Source organism: Antechinus flavipes, chromosome 4 (genome assembly GCF_016432865.1).
Source record: "Antechinus flavipes isolate AdamAnt ecotype Samford, QLD, Australia chromosome 4, AdamAnt_v2, whole genome shotgun sequence".
Taxonomy (NCBI): Eukaryota; Metazoa; Chordata; class Mammalia; order Dasyuromorphia; family Dasyuridae; genus Antechinus; species Antechinus flavipes.
This window is the reverse complement of record NC_067401.1, coordinates 471,683,827-471,701,091: the sequence shown is the minus strand read 5'-3', so window position 1 is coordinate 471,701,091 and position 17,265 is coordinate 471,683,827. Positions and strand designations below refer to the sequence as shown.

Here is a 17,265-nt window from a genome sequence, read left to right as displayed (position 1 = left end):
ACAACTGTTTTTGATTATATGTTAAGGTGTTTGGTTTTTACTGTATTAAATATTAAGGTTTTATTCTTTATTTTGCATATTCACCTTTTCTGTTTATACCAACATTCAAGTTATTATAAAACAATTTTTGAAAAATGATGAGGGATGTTTAGATCAATGAGAAATTATTCCTTCTCTTTTCTTACTAAATGTATCAAATTACTTATCAAAAACTGTCACTTCTATGTGCAGCTCAACACTTTTGTTTCAAATCTAGTCTCAGTCATTTCCAGTCTCTTGGTGCCTTTGCACATCACCTTACTTGTATCTTGAATAGCCTTTATATTTAGCAATTTCAATCAATAAGCCTTTAAAAGCTAGGTAATATGCTGAGCTCTACTTTTTGAAATATTACTATTAAATCTGCTACTTTTCAAGGCCTAGCTTCAATGTCATTTGTAGCTCTCAGTCCTCATTCCATTTATCTTTATACCAGATAAGATGAGATGATTCATGTATTATCAGAATAAAGAACAGAGAACTGAGTCAGGTAGGAAGGCTTCTCAGTCCTATATTTCTATAAAACCCAAATGTGTCTTGAAATGTTAACTGTGAAATTTTACAGTTATTATAGCTATTCAAAGTGGAATTTCTTTTTCTCTTATTGAATTTTATTTACAATATTCAAAAAGATGATTTTTGCAAGTTCCTTTTCTATCCGTATTTAATGGGATAACCTAATATCCCTTTTTTATCCCTATTATTTTACTGGTTGCTCCTTTCAAGGTATTGTTCACTAATTCCTTAGGGGTTTAAAGTAAATCACTGTCTCACCTCTAAAGAATATGGTACCTTTTAGCTTATTTTTCTGGCCCATGATTACTCCTTTCATTCTTCTTTCTTGTTCCATCACAACAACATTCCTAAAACTACAGCCAGCAACAGTGGTGATAAGGAAGTTCTTTTTCCTCCTGCTTCCACTGGCCTTCTGGTCCTTCTATGACAGATCACGTCACTGCTCAGTTTTAGACAGAGGTTGCTAATTACATTAAGGACTCCTCTGTTTCTATATATAAAAAGCCATGATTTTCACTCAGCTCTTCTTATACAGACTTCTCTGTGGGACAGGCTGCCCAGCACAGTAGATAAAGGTCTAATCTTGGAGCCAACAAAACCCAGGTTCAGGCCCTGTTTCTAAACACACTTAGAGTGTGGCCCAGGCAAGTACCTTTAGCCCTCCATGTTCTAGTCACTCTGACAACAAGCATCTCCTTGTCTGGGAGACCAGTCCTCCCTTGACTTATCTGTGCACTGATCTGCAAGGCCCTCTGTCCACCCCAATGAGCCTAAGTGACTGAGTTAAGGGAGGAAGGAAAGAAAAGCGAAGGAATAGAAAAGTGCTTACAATGCACAGAGTCAAGAATGTTGGTGTCCCCCTCTTACCCCACCGGATGTGGCAGGGCTGAGAGCTGCCTCTTGGAGGGAGTGGTCCCATCAATAAAACCATAGATTTGTGTTAATAGGTGCACACACAAGAAAAAAGGGTTGCTATTAATGCCAGACCACGGACATACTCCATACTCTTTGATAACACGGAACGATTTTTATAGTACTTTAGACATAGATATAATCTCACAGTGTCAACTGTATCAACCTAAAAATCTCCAGCAGCAACTATTATTAGATGTTGAGTCAAGTTACTGGCTGAATGTCTTCTGCCTTAATTAAAAAGGGACGCGAATGAGAGACAAGAAAAGAAATGCCACTGAGGGCATATGCTGAATCAATTTTCTTGTTGAGCTACTAGCTGTTTCTCCAAATATTGGTGAGGTGGAGGGAAAGAAAAGATTTAACTTCAAATACATATTAGGAGAAAATTAATGTTGACAACTATTTATATAAAATCCGTCACAACTTTTCCCAAGAATAATTTTAAAATGTAAATACTATCGAATCCAAATCCAATCCCCATTTATTCCCTGTAAAAGTTTAATTTCAGACAAAGGTCAACAGTGCAGCCTATGAAACTTCAAATTAAATACATCTCGAGCTTTGTGCTTTGGCTGGGGTGGGGAAAGGTTGATGGTGTTGGAGAGGGAGAGCTAGTAACCAGAAAAAATAAAAGTGGCTTAAAATTGGTCCAAAAACCCAAGCAGTTTCTCAACTTCTCACTTGGGTCAAAAATCCCCTCTCTTATTCTTCCATGTATCAAGATAATCTCTATTATTTCTATGAAAGGACAATGAAGTGAAACAATGACAATAAATCAGAGGAATGTGGTAACAAAACTTGATCCTGTTCAGAGCTTAAGCCAAGTCAGAGAAATCCTGAAGGTCTAGGAGTTCTCGGTTTTCCAATTCTCAAGGGTGAAGGGTCTGCAAAAACAGACAGCATACATCTGGCCACAATCACAGGGTTCAAACATATTTTAGTCTAGCACAGAAACTTAAGGCATTTTAGCAACTGAATTTACTTAAAAATCAAATCCAAATAAATGTTTTAGAATGAAGTTGATGGAACATGCTTATATCTTTGTAGGATGTGGTAAAATTATGCAGTAGGGTATTCACAGCTGATATAGCAGCACTGAGAACACTATTTCCTATAGCATAATAAATCAAACCTTTAGCTATATACCAGATACACCCAATATATTACTGAAGCATGAGATAGAAAGGAGTGAAATTCAAAAGTTTCAACATTAGACTAGAAGAGAATAAAAACAGCACTTACCTGTATTCTCCAAATTTTTGTGAGCTCATCTAAAGATAATTTACTGCCCAGTAGTTCAATAATTCCTTTTATGCGATCACAATATTGTGCTTGATCAATATTACCTAACAGAAGAAACAGCACAGAAGATATGTTCAACGCCAACTCTCTAAATGCAACGTTAATTCAAGCCAATACCAACTTGCCATTTCATTTAAAGCCTAAGGCATTCAAAGTAGCCGTTTACATTTTATGAAAACGCTTACCTTCCAATGCGATTGACAGAACAGAGTTCTCAACTAGCCAATCTAATAATCGGTCTGTATCTATTGCATTCTTCACAGATTTGGATAAAGTGCTGTCTTCTATTAGTTTGGTTACCTAATAAGAGAGTATTGTGGCTGAAATCTAAATGCCGTTATGAATATTTAAAAAATCCCTCCAAACAAACCAAGTGTGTTCAAGTGGCATAACCTGTGACTTGTACAAAGCCAGCAAAATGGAACATGGACCAACATTAGTAAAAGCACCTCACAAAGCACTTATAGCCAGTTACTGAAAATGAAGACGACTTGCAAAAGAAGGGTCATTTTAAACACAGAATGGATTTCCTGTCTAATTTGGTAACAAGCAATGAGAAATTCACTTTTAGCATAATGTAGCTTTCCAAAATTTCCAATTTTAATGAAAGTTTTTCTTTGAAAATTTAAACACTTCTTTTAAAACGTTCTTTCTTTCCCTACTTGAGGAGACTCAATTTTAAAAGCATAACTTCAGAAGTTTTGGCCAAGATGCTAACTTGTATACTTTCTCCAAACTTTGAATGTCCTTCTCCATTGGAATGAAATAGCTAAAAATGTGAGGATGCTATTTCTAATATTTTGACTGTTAAAAAATAAAACTATTGTAATCCTGTAGAAAGTAGGCTTAAAGATAAGAGAATGTGTATGGGACAGCAAGAATGGCACGTGGTGAAAACAGCATGTCCTTTTGACATTTTTATTAGACCAAGATTTCAAACATTTTGCTTTTGTCCCAAATATCTGAGATGAGAAAAACCCATCAGCTGATGACAGGACCCAGAGAACTTGTTCAACCTCCTCATTTTTTCAGATGAGAAAATCTAAGTCACAGAAAGGTGATCTTGGGAGACCCAATTCCCAAAGCTACGGACCTTTGGCTTCTCTGTCCTTTACCAACTGAGACAAAAAACTCTCCTCCTTAGGTGGACAGCCAACCAGCCTGTCAAGCTGACTTAAATCTGTGCTGTTCCACTCAAAATAGAAGTGGTTCAGTGATATGACCACGTAGCACCAGCGGCCAGGAACATCTCTGATGTGCCTTAGGAGGCCGGAATGATGGCCCTCTGGCACCCAAGCGGGCAGCTCTCTCTATGCTGTCTCCCTTGCTCTCTGAAAAACTTACTCAATTTTTTCCTCATCTTCTCAACCCTTACATTGGTAGCTGGCTCAGAGCTAATCAGCTGAAATGTTTTTGGTTTCTTTTTGGAGAAATGGAGGAAGAAGAAACTGATCTTTCACTATACAGCTGGGTGATGCTGAATAAAGCACAACTTTTGGGAGCTTCAGTTTCTTCTTTGTTAATTAAATATGTGCTCCCTCTTTCAAAGGCTACATATAAATAACTACTTTTACTAATTAAGTACTGGATAACCAAACTTTCTGAATAAAAGAGTAGATCACATGATTTGGGTGGAAGGGACCTTATACCTTCATTTTAGGGGAGAAACTGAACCCTGAAAGTTGATGTGACAAGTAAGCTCCCAAGCCAGCATGGAGTCCAAGCCCCTTTTGACTTCAGTAGAATGCCTCACCTTCCCCCTCCCCGCCCTCCACACATTTCCACAGATCTGAAAGGCTTTGGATTTGGAAAAATAATGATGATCTTTTCATTCACTCCCTCATTTAGAGATGCTAATTGTCAAACAAGCCACGCCAATGATGAATATGAGGAATTAAAAGAGAATCTAGAGAGATGAGCAGGAGAACAATAGGCTCAATAACTTTACAAAGTAAGGATCACAACCAGGAAGCTGGACTATGAGAAACTGAGAGTAGCCATGAGTAGCAAGGCTTTCCTCTCTCCTCCTTCTTGCCTTCCTCTGTGGGGAGCCAGGGTGGTATAGACAATGAAAAGGACTCACTGGAAAAGGGCCCACTGGAATGGGCAGTTGGGCCAAACCAGTTTTCTATATCACAAGGAAAAAATTATAAAATGTGAAGTGAGGGGAGGGTCAATATCTAGAAATGACAGTAACAGACCAACAAAAGGCCACCAATGGAGGGCATTTAAAAAGAAAACAAACATCTTATTTACAACACCAAGCCTAGATCACATGCACACCCTCCAGGTTAACAATCAATATAATCTGGTTCTTGGTATATGCTTCCCAACTTTGCTTCAAGTTTCTTCTGGAGATACTGCTTTAACATGGGAATTTTTGCAACTGAAAACGATGCTGATGCTCACCTCTTTGAGGGAATTCATTTTGGCACTGAAATGGGGCGACTTCAGCATGCGGAGCAGGATGTCCAGTCGCAGGTCATCCACCACCATCACCAGGTCTGGTTGGAAGCGCATACAGAGCAGCTTAATAGCCGACAGGAGCTCAGGGATGCTCACCAGCCTCTAGACAAGAATCACAAACATTTCTTGGCAAAGCTGAAAAAGAAGCTGGAATTCCAACAAACATTCACTAAACACCTACTGGGAAGAGAGAAAATGCCAAGATTAACTAACTGAATCATGGTCCTTGCCCCCACTGGAGAGAAGTCTGGGGTGAATACAGCCTGCCCCCCAGAGAGGAGTGGGGGAGAGGGGCTCAGCAAGAGCTACCAAAGGCTGCAGGGCTGGGGAGGTTAGGAAAGGATTCATGGAGCAGGGCAGGACGTGAGGATGAGGGAGATTTCCAAGGGTTGATGGAAGCAGCACAGGAAGAGAGAGAGAATTATATTCAAAAGAAAAACTTTAGCACAGACAAGGTGATGGCAAAAGTCAGCACATCTCTGGAAGGAAACAAATACTCCAGTCGGACTATCGTATAAAAAGGGCAAGAGGATCGAGAGAAGACTGAAAAGAAAAAGAATCAAAAAGCGTTAATTGAGTACCTACTAAATGGCAGGCACTGTGCCAATTAGGCACCAAAAACACCTGGTGGGGGGAGGAGAGGAGTGAATGTGCCTATTTGTCCAGCTCAGATCATAACGATACAAATGAGCTCGAGTGGAGATGGCCTCAGAAGGAAGATGCTACAGAAGACCGGGAAGGAGGCATTTCAGCCAGGGAAACAAGGGGGAGAGAGCAGCAAGCCGGGGTGTCAGGCAACAGAGAGCTGGGCCGCCGAATCGCGAGCATGGGAAGGGAAAACTAGTGGAAGAGGATCCCAAGGAGGGCAGGGCTGTGGAGAAGACGCTCTGGTCTGGAGGGAGGTTCCTGAAGACAAAGGCTGAGGGGGGCTGTTCCCTGCAGTGGATGGAGGCTGGAGCCAGGGCTCCAGGAGAGGGGCTGAGGGCCCAAATGGAGAAGGAAAAAACAGCAGGTTATAAAAGGAAGGATGGCAGGACAGGCTACACCCCTGTTCAGCTAGGTGGTAATGAGGGCCCAGGCAAGGAGAGGGTGAAAAGGAGTCCTATCCAATAGCAACCATTTGCTCCTCAAACCAACGGACTCTGGGATTCTGCCTGTGGTTCCGTGCCATGAGAACCTGTGTTAGTGGAAGATGAGTGAAGAGCTGGAGGCTCTCCAGTCTTTAGGGAACATTACACTGGTTAAGTAAAGGCGGCTTAATAAGGGAGGCATCAAGACTTCCCATAGGCCTAGATCTGTTACACCAGGAGCAAAAATCAATGTGCTCTTTTTAAAACAGAAAAGAGACACCAACAGAATTTCTATGTTCATTCTCATGAGCAGAGGGAACACAAAAACGACATTTCAGAAATAAAAATGTTTGTTGTGAAACAAATTTAAATGTTCCTTTTTGATCCATCAGCTTGCGTGTATCCCCTTATCTTAGGAGAAGTCTGAGGGGCTCTCACAATTTACCTTGTCCTTCAGGTCCTTCTCTTCCACACTCTGCACGTATTTAATCATTTTGTGGATGACCGGATCAAGCATTGGCTGTGTAAAGAGAACACCATAGTGTGATAGACACATGCTTTAGAGCAGTAATGAAAATTTAATGAAGACACAGATCTAACTTGTCGTTTGCCTTTGACAGAAGAGATGCCATAGGAACAGGCAGAGATATGGATCTAAGTCCCAGATTCACTGTTTAGATTTGTAACTTTGGTCAAGTCATTAAACTCTAAAACAGATTTTAATTGGAGTATATCTCTAGTATGAGAGAATTAGTTAAAATATTAAGAGATCCAGAGACACTTGGATCTAAATCTGTCAATCAAGTAAAGTGATTAGCTGCTAAAAAATATTTGGCAGATAAGTCACTAATAAACACATTAGCACCAGCATAAAAAAATAGAGCACATTATTCATTAGGACTATGATTTTTCTTGCAGGCTTATTTGTTCATAGCAAGAAGCCACAGCATGATACTTGAATGCCAGAAAAGGAGAGATCCAGAACTGAATCTCCAAGCTTAAGAGATTTGCTAAATGGGAATAGCTAATGCCTCTACTTCCTGACTCATACAGTCAGTGAGAAAAGAGGTCTACCCTAGACCTAGCAAAGAGTACCCTAGAAATACTGCCTTAGTTGCATGAAAGGGGATTTCAGGAAAGGAGGTTTAATTCTGTAATAAATACATTTACCTCCACAATTTAATGTAACCCTGGAAGGCTTTACATTTCCTCATGTAAAAATGGGGACAATTATAACTACATTAACTATTTACAGGATTATGTCAAATGAGACAACCTGCAAAGTATTTTGTAAGTATCCCCAAAACTACATAAAAATAGAACTTTATATGGATTGCAGTCCATTCAAACAATCCAGTTTTCAAATTAAGAAACAGAATTTAGAGTAGGGTTTCCCTTTGAATTAAGCAATCTTCTAAGAAAACTGCAAGAAACTGTGTATTACTCTTACAATTAGCATCACCTCATTCTAAATGTAGTGTAATTTCTTGGCTCATTTGGGTGTTGATGCTTTGGTTTTACCTGCACGACCGAGGAGTTGAGATACTCTGCACACACCCCCAGTGGCTGGACTAGCGCAGAGACAGCCTGGAAAAAAAAGACAGCAGACAATGAGATGAGTCCAAGCTGCTTCCCCTTTCAAGATGAGGCAGAATTCTCCATCCAGAAGAGACACTCTGTGCTTCTCATTTTATTTTACATGATTCTAATTAAGAGACAGAAACAAACTCACTAGTCACCCCCCAAACAGTCCTTTCCCTTCTTATTAAAAACAAGGACAAAACTTTGTCAACAGCTGTCGGTCATGCATGGAGCAAAACAAAGAGCCCTGTATCTGTTCTTTGGAAAGGAACCCAGAGGTTAGGAAGCTTCTTAGAACATCCAAAAACTCGAGAGGAACCTCTACATCAGTTCATGTGTAGAATGAGTTTGTGAAGAACTAAAGCGTGTGCAGAAAAATGGATTCCTGATGTTTCACTGCCACCTCTTGCATGAAGCCTTCTCTCCTCTCCCAGCTGAGAACATCTTCCCTTCTGAGGCGACCTTCCATCTGCTCTGCATTTTCGGGGTATGCTCTAATTTATAGATTGTCTCATTCATTAGAATTTAAGCTTCTTGAGGACAAGGCTCAAACTGGGCTTTGGAATAGGGACCGAATCATAATCCAATTGCGCAGCCTATTTGTGGTAATGGCTTTATTTATATTAGGCTGACAAACCATCCCCTTATGGAAGAGCTCAGATAAAAGGCAAGCTTACAGGCCCATACATTCCTGCACACTCATACACTGCCCTCCTCCTCTGCCATGTGTCTCATCAGCATCTCTCTACAGTAACTCCTAAACTAGAGATAGGAAGCCCTGGTCCTTGTTCTGAGCTCTAGCCCCACACCATCAAATGCTGGCTGGAGGCCCCCAAACAAGTCAAATTCAACTTTCCTAAAGCAGAGTCTGCTAGTCTCCCCACTCTTTGGCTGCATTTCCCTATTTTGGTCTTTCCAATATTCAAGATTTATAACCTTGGCATTATTCTCCACATATTCACCATTTTTTTTTACTTCTCAGCATCCTCTGACCCCATCACAATAGCCTACCCCAGCCTCATATCACCCACAGCTACTGAAATGGTTTTCCTTCAATTCATTTCCGAGCTGGTAAAAATGCTACAATATCCAGATTTCAAGTTTCATTTATCTATGGCAGACATTGGTTATTATGATTTAAACTTGGGGAAAAGAAACACAAAAAACAAAAAACTGGGAGGGAGTAGAACCAAAATGGCAGAGTATGGAAGGAAATCACTTAAAACACTCCAAAATTCAGCTCCAAACTATCAAGTAACACCTCAAAACAAATTCTGGAATGGCTGAACCACTAAAAGCACAGGTTGAAATAATTTTCCAGTCCAAGACAATTAAGAAGGGTAACCAGAAAAGGTCTATCTCACTGAGGTAAAAAGGGGAATACAGTCCAGTAGATGTGTGTTCAGCAAGCCAGCAGACAGGCCCTAAGCTATCCTTAGGGAAAGTGAGGTCCTGCAACACCAAACAAGAAATTAGGAACGCCTCCCCTCTCCAACATAACTAGTAAAGCCCAATTTTAACGTAAAAAGTCACAAAATAAACCAGAAAAAATGAGCAAAAGACAAATCAAAAAAGATAACTCAATCACAGAAAGTTCCTATAGTAACAAGGAGAGAACAACAATGTCAAATTGTCTACAAGCAATGCCTCAAAGAAAATTGTAAATTGATCTTAAGCCCAAAAAGAACTCCTAGAAAGCTCAAAAAAAGGATTTTAAAACTCAAATAAGGACAAAAGAAAAATTAGAAAAAGAAACAAAAGTGATGCAAGAGAATCATGAAAACAGAGTCAACAGCTTGATAAAAGAAGCACAAAAAATGGGAAAAGATGCACAAAAATCCATCAAAGAAAACAACTCCTTAAAATGTCAAATTAAACAAATAGGAAAAGAGGTATAAAAAGTCACTGAAAGAAAATAATTCTTTAAAAATCAGAATTAGGAAAGTAGAAGGAAAAAAGTCCATAAAATCTCAAGAAACAAACAAAAAAATCAAAAGAATCAAAAAATTAAAAACGTGAAATATTGGAAAATAAAATTGAGAGATAATTTAAGAATCATTGGACTATTGTAAAGTCATGATCAAAAAGAAGCTGGATACCACAGACATTCAAGAAATGATCAAGGAAAAATCCCCTTATAACCTAGAACCAGAGGATAAAATACAAAACAAAAGAACCTATCAATTCTGCCTGAAAGAGATTCCCAAATTTAACATTTCCCAGGAATATCAGAGCCAAATTCCAGAGTTCCCAAGTTAAGGAGAAAATATTGCAAGCAGTCCAAAAAAAAAAAAAAAAAAAAAAAAAAAAAAACAAAACAAAACAAAACAAAAAACAACAATTCTAGTATCATGGAGCCATAATCAGGATTACACAAGATTTAAAAGCTTCTACATTTAAGGGTTGGAAGGCTTGGAATATATGTTACTCCAGAAGGGCCACATACAAAATACATCTGAAAGAAAGAAGCTAGAATTACAACTAAGAATCACCTATCCAGCAAAACTGAGTAGAATCCTCCAGGAGAAAAACAAAAGCCTTCAATGGAATAGAGTTGAGCAGAAACATTGACATTCAAATATAAAACTGAAAACAAACAGAAAAAGATAAACTGGAAAGAGAAAGCATAAGGGATTCAATAAAGTTAATCAAATAGTTTATATTCCTAATGAAGTTATAACTTTTGAGAACTTTATCATTATTGAGGCAGTGATGAGAACAAGTATATAAAAAGAGGGCACATAAGGCGACTAAGATAGGATGAAAAAAAAATTAAGAGAACTGCACTGGGAGGAGAGATAAGGAAGAGATAGAATGGGATAAATTATCTCCCATTTTAAAAAGGTACAAAAGAGCTACTACAGAGAAGAGAAAGATTGGGGTGGATGAGAATACTTGAATTTTCTCTCATTGGAAATGGCTCAAAGAGCTAACAACAACATAATGCTCAGTTGGAATAACGCATATACCTTACCCTATAGGGAAGTAGAAGGAAAGGAAGTTAACAGAAGGGGGGTAGGGACTAATAGAAGGGACAACAGATTGGGGAAGACAGTGTTCAGAAGCAAATCAATGAAGAGAGGTAGCAAAGAGAGGGGAAAAGGAGAAAGAATGGGGAGAGAGAGAAAGGGTGAAAATAGGATAGAGAGAAATACAGTTAGTAATCATAATGGTTAATGTCACTAGGAGAAACTTACCCATAAAATATAATCAAATAGCAGAGAGCATTAAAAATCACAATCCTACTTTGTTGTTCACAAGAAACATCTGAAGCAGAGACACACACAAAGAGTAAAGGAACAATGAAGTAATATCAACCTGAAATACACACACACACACACACACACACACACACACACACACACACACACACACAGAGAGTATAATATCCAAATTTTTAAAGGGGAAATTAAATGAACTACAGGAGGAAACAGACAGTAAAACTAAGCTCAGTGAGGACTTCAATTTAATTTTCCTCTCTCAGAACTAAATGAATTTAAACACACACACACAAAAAAAAAAACAAAAACCCAAACAAGAAAGAAGTTAAGAAGGTGAACAGAATTTTAGAAAAGTTAGATGACAAAAAAAAAAAAGAAAAGAAGAAAAGTTAGATGACAGACCTTTAGAGAAAAACTGAATGGGAATAGAAAGGAATATAACTGACCATGTACTAGGGCATGATAATCTCACAGAATCTTATATCCAGGAAAAAAGAAATATTAAATACATCCTTTCCAGATCATACTGCATTAAAAATCTAATCCTAAAGAAGTGGATCAAAGAACCAATCAGAAACAATAATTTTATTAATTGCTCAGATAAAAGACAAGCTTACAGGCCCATACATTCCTGCACTCTCATTGACTGCCCTCCTCCTCTGCTGTGTGTCTCATTAGCATCGCTCTACAGTAACTCCTAGACTAGAGATAGGAAACCCTGGTCCTTGTTCTGAGCTCTAGCCCCACACTATCAATGCCAGCTGGAGGCCCCCAAACAAGTCAAATCCAAGTCAAACAGTTAAGACAAATAAAGAGAATGACAATAATGAGACAACGTGCCAAAATTTATGGGGTGCAGCCAAAGTTTTATTTAGGGGAAAATTTGCATCTTTAAATACATACATCAATAATAAAGAACAGATCAATGAATTGAGGAAGCAATTATAAAAGAACAAAATAAAAATTCCCAATTAAACACCAAATTAGAAATCCTGAAAATCAAGTGATAGTAATAAAACTGAAAGCAAGAAAACCATTGACCTAATAAAACTTGGAGCTGGTTTTATGAAAAAAATAAATAAAATAAAATAAACTATTAGTTAATTTGATTTAATAAAAAGAAAAGAAAAACAGATTATCAGTATAAAAATTAAAAGGGTGAATTCATGAATGAAGAAACGAAAGCAATTATAAGGATATACATGTCAAAAAATCTGACAATCTAAGTGAAATAGACGAATATTTACAAATATATAAATTGCCTAGATTAATAGAAGAATTGGATATCCTAGTAACCCTATTTAAGAAAAAAGAAATTGATTAAGTTATCAATAAATTCCCTAAGGAAAAAATCCCCAGAACCATATGGATTCATAAGTGAATTCTATCAAACATTTGGGGGAGAAAACCCACAATTAAGTCCAATATTTATTTGGAAATATATAAATATATTTGGAAAAATAAGCAAAGGAGTCCTACCCAAATTTGTTTTTGACATAAATATGGTACTGATACTCAAATCAGGCCAACTGAATACAAAGAAAACTATAGACCAATTTCCTTAATGAATACTGATGTGAAAATTTTAAATAAAATACTAGACAAGGCAATTACAGCAATATATCACAAGGAACATACATTTATGACCAGATTTATAACAGAAATACAGGACTGGTTCAATAATAAGAAATTTATTGGCAGAGTCGACCAAATATCAATAACAAAACCAATAGAAATTACCTTGAGAGACAGAAAAGACTTCAGACAAAATATAACACCCATTCCTATTAACACCATCAGACAGCATAAAAATAAATGGAGTTTTCCTTGTAGTATCTATCTAAAACTATCAGCAAGTATTATTTATAATGGGGATAAGCTAGAAGCTTTTCCAATAAGATTGGGATGAAGCAAGGAAGCCTATCATCACCACTATTATTCAATATTATATAGAAATGTTATATAGTAATAAGAAAAAGGAAAACTCAAAGAATCAGAATAGGCAATGAGGCAACAAAATTTGCAATTTATGCAAATGATGTAATAGTTTACTTAGAGAATCAACTTAAAAACCAGTTGAAATAATTAACAACTTTAGTAAAGTTGCAAGATTAAAATTAAACCCACATAAATCATCAGCATTTCCATATATTACCAACAAAAGCCAGCAGCAATAGTCAGAAAGCAAAACTTTATTTAAAATAACTGGAGACTATATAAAATCCTTGAGAGTCTACCTGCCAAGACAAACTCAGGAACTACATGAACACAATTACAAATCACCTTTCATACAGAGTCAGATCTAAACACTTAGAGAGATTAATTGCTCACAGGTAGGCTAAGCCAATATAACAGACAATTATACCTATTAATTTCTACCCATAAAATTAATGTTCTACTTATAATAATTAATTTATTCAGTGCCATACCAATCAAACTATCAAAAATTATTTTACAGAGCTAGGGAAAAAAAATAACAAAATTCACCTGGAAGAACAAAAACTCAAGAATATAAAGTAATTAATAAAAAAAATTTAAAAAGTAAAGCAATGTGGCCTAGCTATAGTAGGCATGTATATATATTTGTGTTATCTTTGTTAAATCAATTAAAGTAATTCCACAGAACCATTAGAGGGTAGAATTGTGGAATAAGAAAGGGACCTTGAAGATCATCTCATCTCAATTGATGCTTTTAAAAAATCTGATTGACAACTTCCAGACAGCTGTTTAACGGATAATTAGAATTGGATCTGACACTAACAATTCTAAAAAATAACTCTAAAATGTTAATAGAAATGATGGCAGGCAATAAAACTTCCCACTATGTGTTCTTTGCTTCTCAATAGCTATGGGTGGCACTACTTCAACTTTGAGGTGCCTTGTAAGATAGGATGAACTACTTGAGCAGGGAAAACAAACTTAAACCCCAACTGTCTTTTAGAAATTCTTTTAGCATAGATATAACACCCTAGAGCCATCCCACTCACTCAGGAACTAGAGTTAACAATAATTTGAAAAATAAACACCTGTTTAGATTCAAAGGGGAAGGAAATTTGTAGCCTTATACTGAAGAACAAAGAGCCTTCCTTTTAGAGTGGTACCTAAGGTCAAAGGCCTTTCTACTCTTGTTAGAAGCTGTTTGCAGCCGGGAACTGGTTCCTATCTTACCCTGCAAGCCCATCCCTAACCTCCAATCTTTGAGGGCCTTCTAATACTTGTACATGCACATCTGTGTGTGTGCAGTCTCTCAAAGGATAACTACATAATTCCTAGAGGAACAGAAGATTTCTACAACCCTGTTTGAAAGATGGGCAGTTTGCCCCAACTATAGGCCTTTGAGAAGGAAGAACCAGAATCCCAGAAGGCCGCCCATGTGGCTGTTGAGATGGTGCTGACAGTTCATACATGTGATTATTGGTGAGCATTGGTGCTGGTCTGGGTCTCATCTCTGCCTCTCTGGGTCTGGATCAGTCTCTACCCTTTACTATGCTGGTGGTTACTGAACAAATGAGAGAACTGATTCTAAAGTAATCATTAGTCACTCAGAAGGAAGCAACTAAAAGTCACCAGATCACCCATTTCAAATAGAGCTGAACACACTCTACACACTAGTTCAGATTACCCTATGGCAATAATTTACACATCAACAACTTTTGCCAAACCTAATCTCCTGGGAAATGTTCTTCATACAGTCATACAGGGAGGTTCTCTAAATGGGTATATACAATGGTTTAACTTACCCCAAGTTCTACATCTTCTGAATGAAGTTTAGATTGAATTGCTGCAAATCCGCCTAATTCACCAAACTAACATCAAAACAAAAATGAATTATTAGTATACTACAGTGGGAATTTAAGCACTTTCAGCAAACAGTTCATTAATATGTTCATTAGTAATCTGGCTTGTGAGTTTTGAACATAAGATATGATTCTAATTTTCAAATTCATTCACATTAATACAATGATATGTAGGCATATATATAAATTAAGATGCTCAAGTCCTAAAGCTGACAGTAATTTCAAATAAACTGTTCAGTTCCAAATGGAAAGGAAATTTAAAGCATTAATAAAAAGAGGACCACAAAGAACAGGGGGAAAAATACCTTATCTTATATTGTTTCATATTCCCAAATCAAGATTTTCCTGTAAGACTACTATCTTTTGAGAACAAAAAAAAATTGCATTCTACATTATGGCCTGCTCTCCCTCAATCCCCTCCCCCCCCAAAAAAAAGTCACAGGAAAAATTATTTACCCTATTAACCAAATCCACAAGCCATCCATGAGGTTCCTATAAGAAAAGGAGATGCAAAATTAGCAACAACAAAAATCACATTTTCAAAATCCTTTCACTGAATGTGTACCAGTGGTTCAGCTATAATGACAAAAGCCATATACATGGCAAGTGACACAGGCATATCAATCACCTCATTAATGACAGGGACTTAGATCACTTGGTTCATTATAACTCTGAATCTTCAGATTTCTATGAATTTTCTGTGGGTTCCAGCTATCACATACCTATAGTTCAGGAAATGGCATTCATGAATTTTTTGTTTTGTTTTGTTTTTTTGGTCTAATTTCTCTAGTTATGTGATATACAGAGCTGCAGATTAAGTTTTTTTTTTAGAAAACAACTTTTCATCTAAATATACCAATGTAAATTCTCATTCAGATCTACCACTTATTTTCTACTGAAAAAAGTACCCTTCTATTGTTGTTAATTTCAAAAATTAAAAAATGATCTCCTTAGATGAGGATAAAATTATTCAACTAAAGACAGGGAATAAAAAGGATGTATAAGCCTCTAAATTTATAACACAACGAGTTCTTTGATCCTATTTTAATTTAGTATTCTTCCAAGAGCAAAATGAATCCAACAAACAATTTATTAAGTAAATACCATGTTTAAATAAGTGTGCTGAAAATGCTTTCATGTGTAGAACTTTGAGAGGCTGACTGAAAAAGGACAGGAGAAAGGATAAGAATCCAGAATCCAATAATGTGTTTACAAGAGACATATTTGAAACAGAAAGACACACAACAAAGTTAAATAAGGGGCTGGAGCAGAACCTATTATTTTCAAATGAAGTTAAAAAGAGAAAAAAAAAAAAAAAGGTAGGGCTAATAATCATGATTTCAGGCACAGTAAAAACAAAACCATACCTAATTAAAAGAGATAAATAGGATAACTAAACTTTTTGTAAACTAAGGTATAATGAATTTAAATTCATACATACAGAGCACTCAAAGTATTGAGTTACAAGACAAAACAGAGACAAAACTATACTAGTTTGGAACCTTGATTTACCCCCTTTAAAATCAAAATAAACCTAACCATAAAAGAAAAAAGAAATAAATTAATAGTTTTTTTTTTTTTTAAGTTAGGTGTTAGCTCTCTAAAGAATACTGTATGAGAACTAAAAGGAATATACTCTTAAAAGAAATATACAGGGAACCTTCACAAAAATAGCCATGTATCAGAGTACAAAAACCTCACAAATACAGAAAAGAAGAAATATTAAGTGCATTCTTCTCAGGATATAATTCAATAAAAAAAAATACATTCAATAAAGGGCCTTTAAGTACAGATTAAAAATTAAATATAAACTAATAATCTATTTCTAAAAAATGAGTAAATCAAAGAATAATTCATAAAAACAATTTCACTGAAGATAATAAAACTGGCTCAACACACCAAAATTCAAACAAAAGTACTTTAAGGAAAAAAGAGAAAGAACAGATGAAGGAACTGGGCATGTACCTAAAAAGATCTCTAGGGGAAAATTTAAACCCCTAATTAAACACAAAAACAGAAATCTTGAAAATCAAAAATCAGGATTAATGAGATTTAAACATAAGAAAAAATTCAACAAATAAAATTAGAGGCCATTAAAAAAACCAAATGGACAAATCATTGGTTAATTTCCATTTTAAAAATAAAACCAAATCAATATTAAAAATGAAAAAAAAATTCACAAAAAAGAGGATATATGCCAATAAACTGACAAACTAAGCAAAATGAATATTCACAAAAATATAAATTTGTTTAAATGACTAACAAAATTGGAAACAGAATACTTAAATGACCCAATCTTAGAAAATGAAATTGAATAAATCATAAAGGAGTTGCCTAATTTTAAGAAAAAAAATGCCT

General features: G+C 36.3%; 1 protein-coding gene across 1 annotated transcript in view; it reads right to left on the bottom strand.

Annotated features, from left to right (window-relative positions):
* USP24 (ubiquitin specific peptidase 24) overlaps positions 1-17,265 on the bottom strand; it is a 148,056-nt gene that overhangs the window by 83,842 nt on the left and 46,949 nt on the right. Inside the window, exons 6-12 of the mRNA XM_051999605.1 lie at positions 15,364-15,399; positions 14,851-14,916; positions 7,830-7,895; positions 6,754-6,828; positions 5,182-5,340; positions 2,958-3,072; positions 2,713-2,816 (exon numbers count right to left, since the gene is read on the bottom strand). Of these exons, the coding sequence (XP_051855565.1) occupies positions 2,713-2,816; positions 2,958-3,072; positions 5,182-5,340; positions 6,754-6,828; positions 7,830-7,895; positions 14,851-14,916; positions 15,364-15,399 (621 nt within the window). The remainder of the gene's footprint in view (positions 1-2,712; positions 2,817-2,957; positions 3,073-5,181; positions 5,341-6,753; positions 6,829-7,829; positions 7,896-14,850; positions 14,917-15,363; positions 15,400-17,265) is intronic.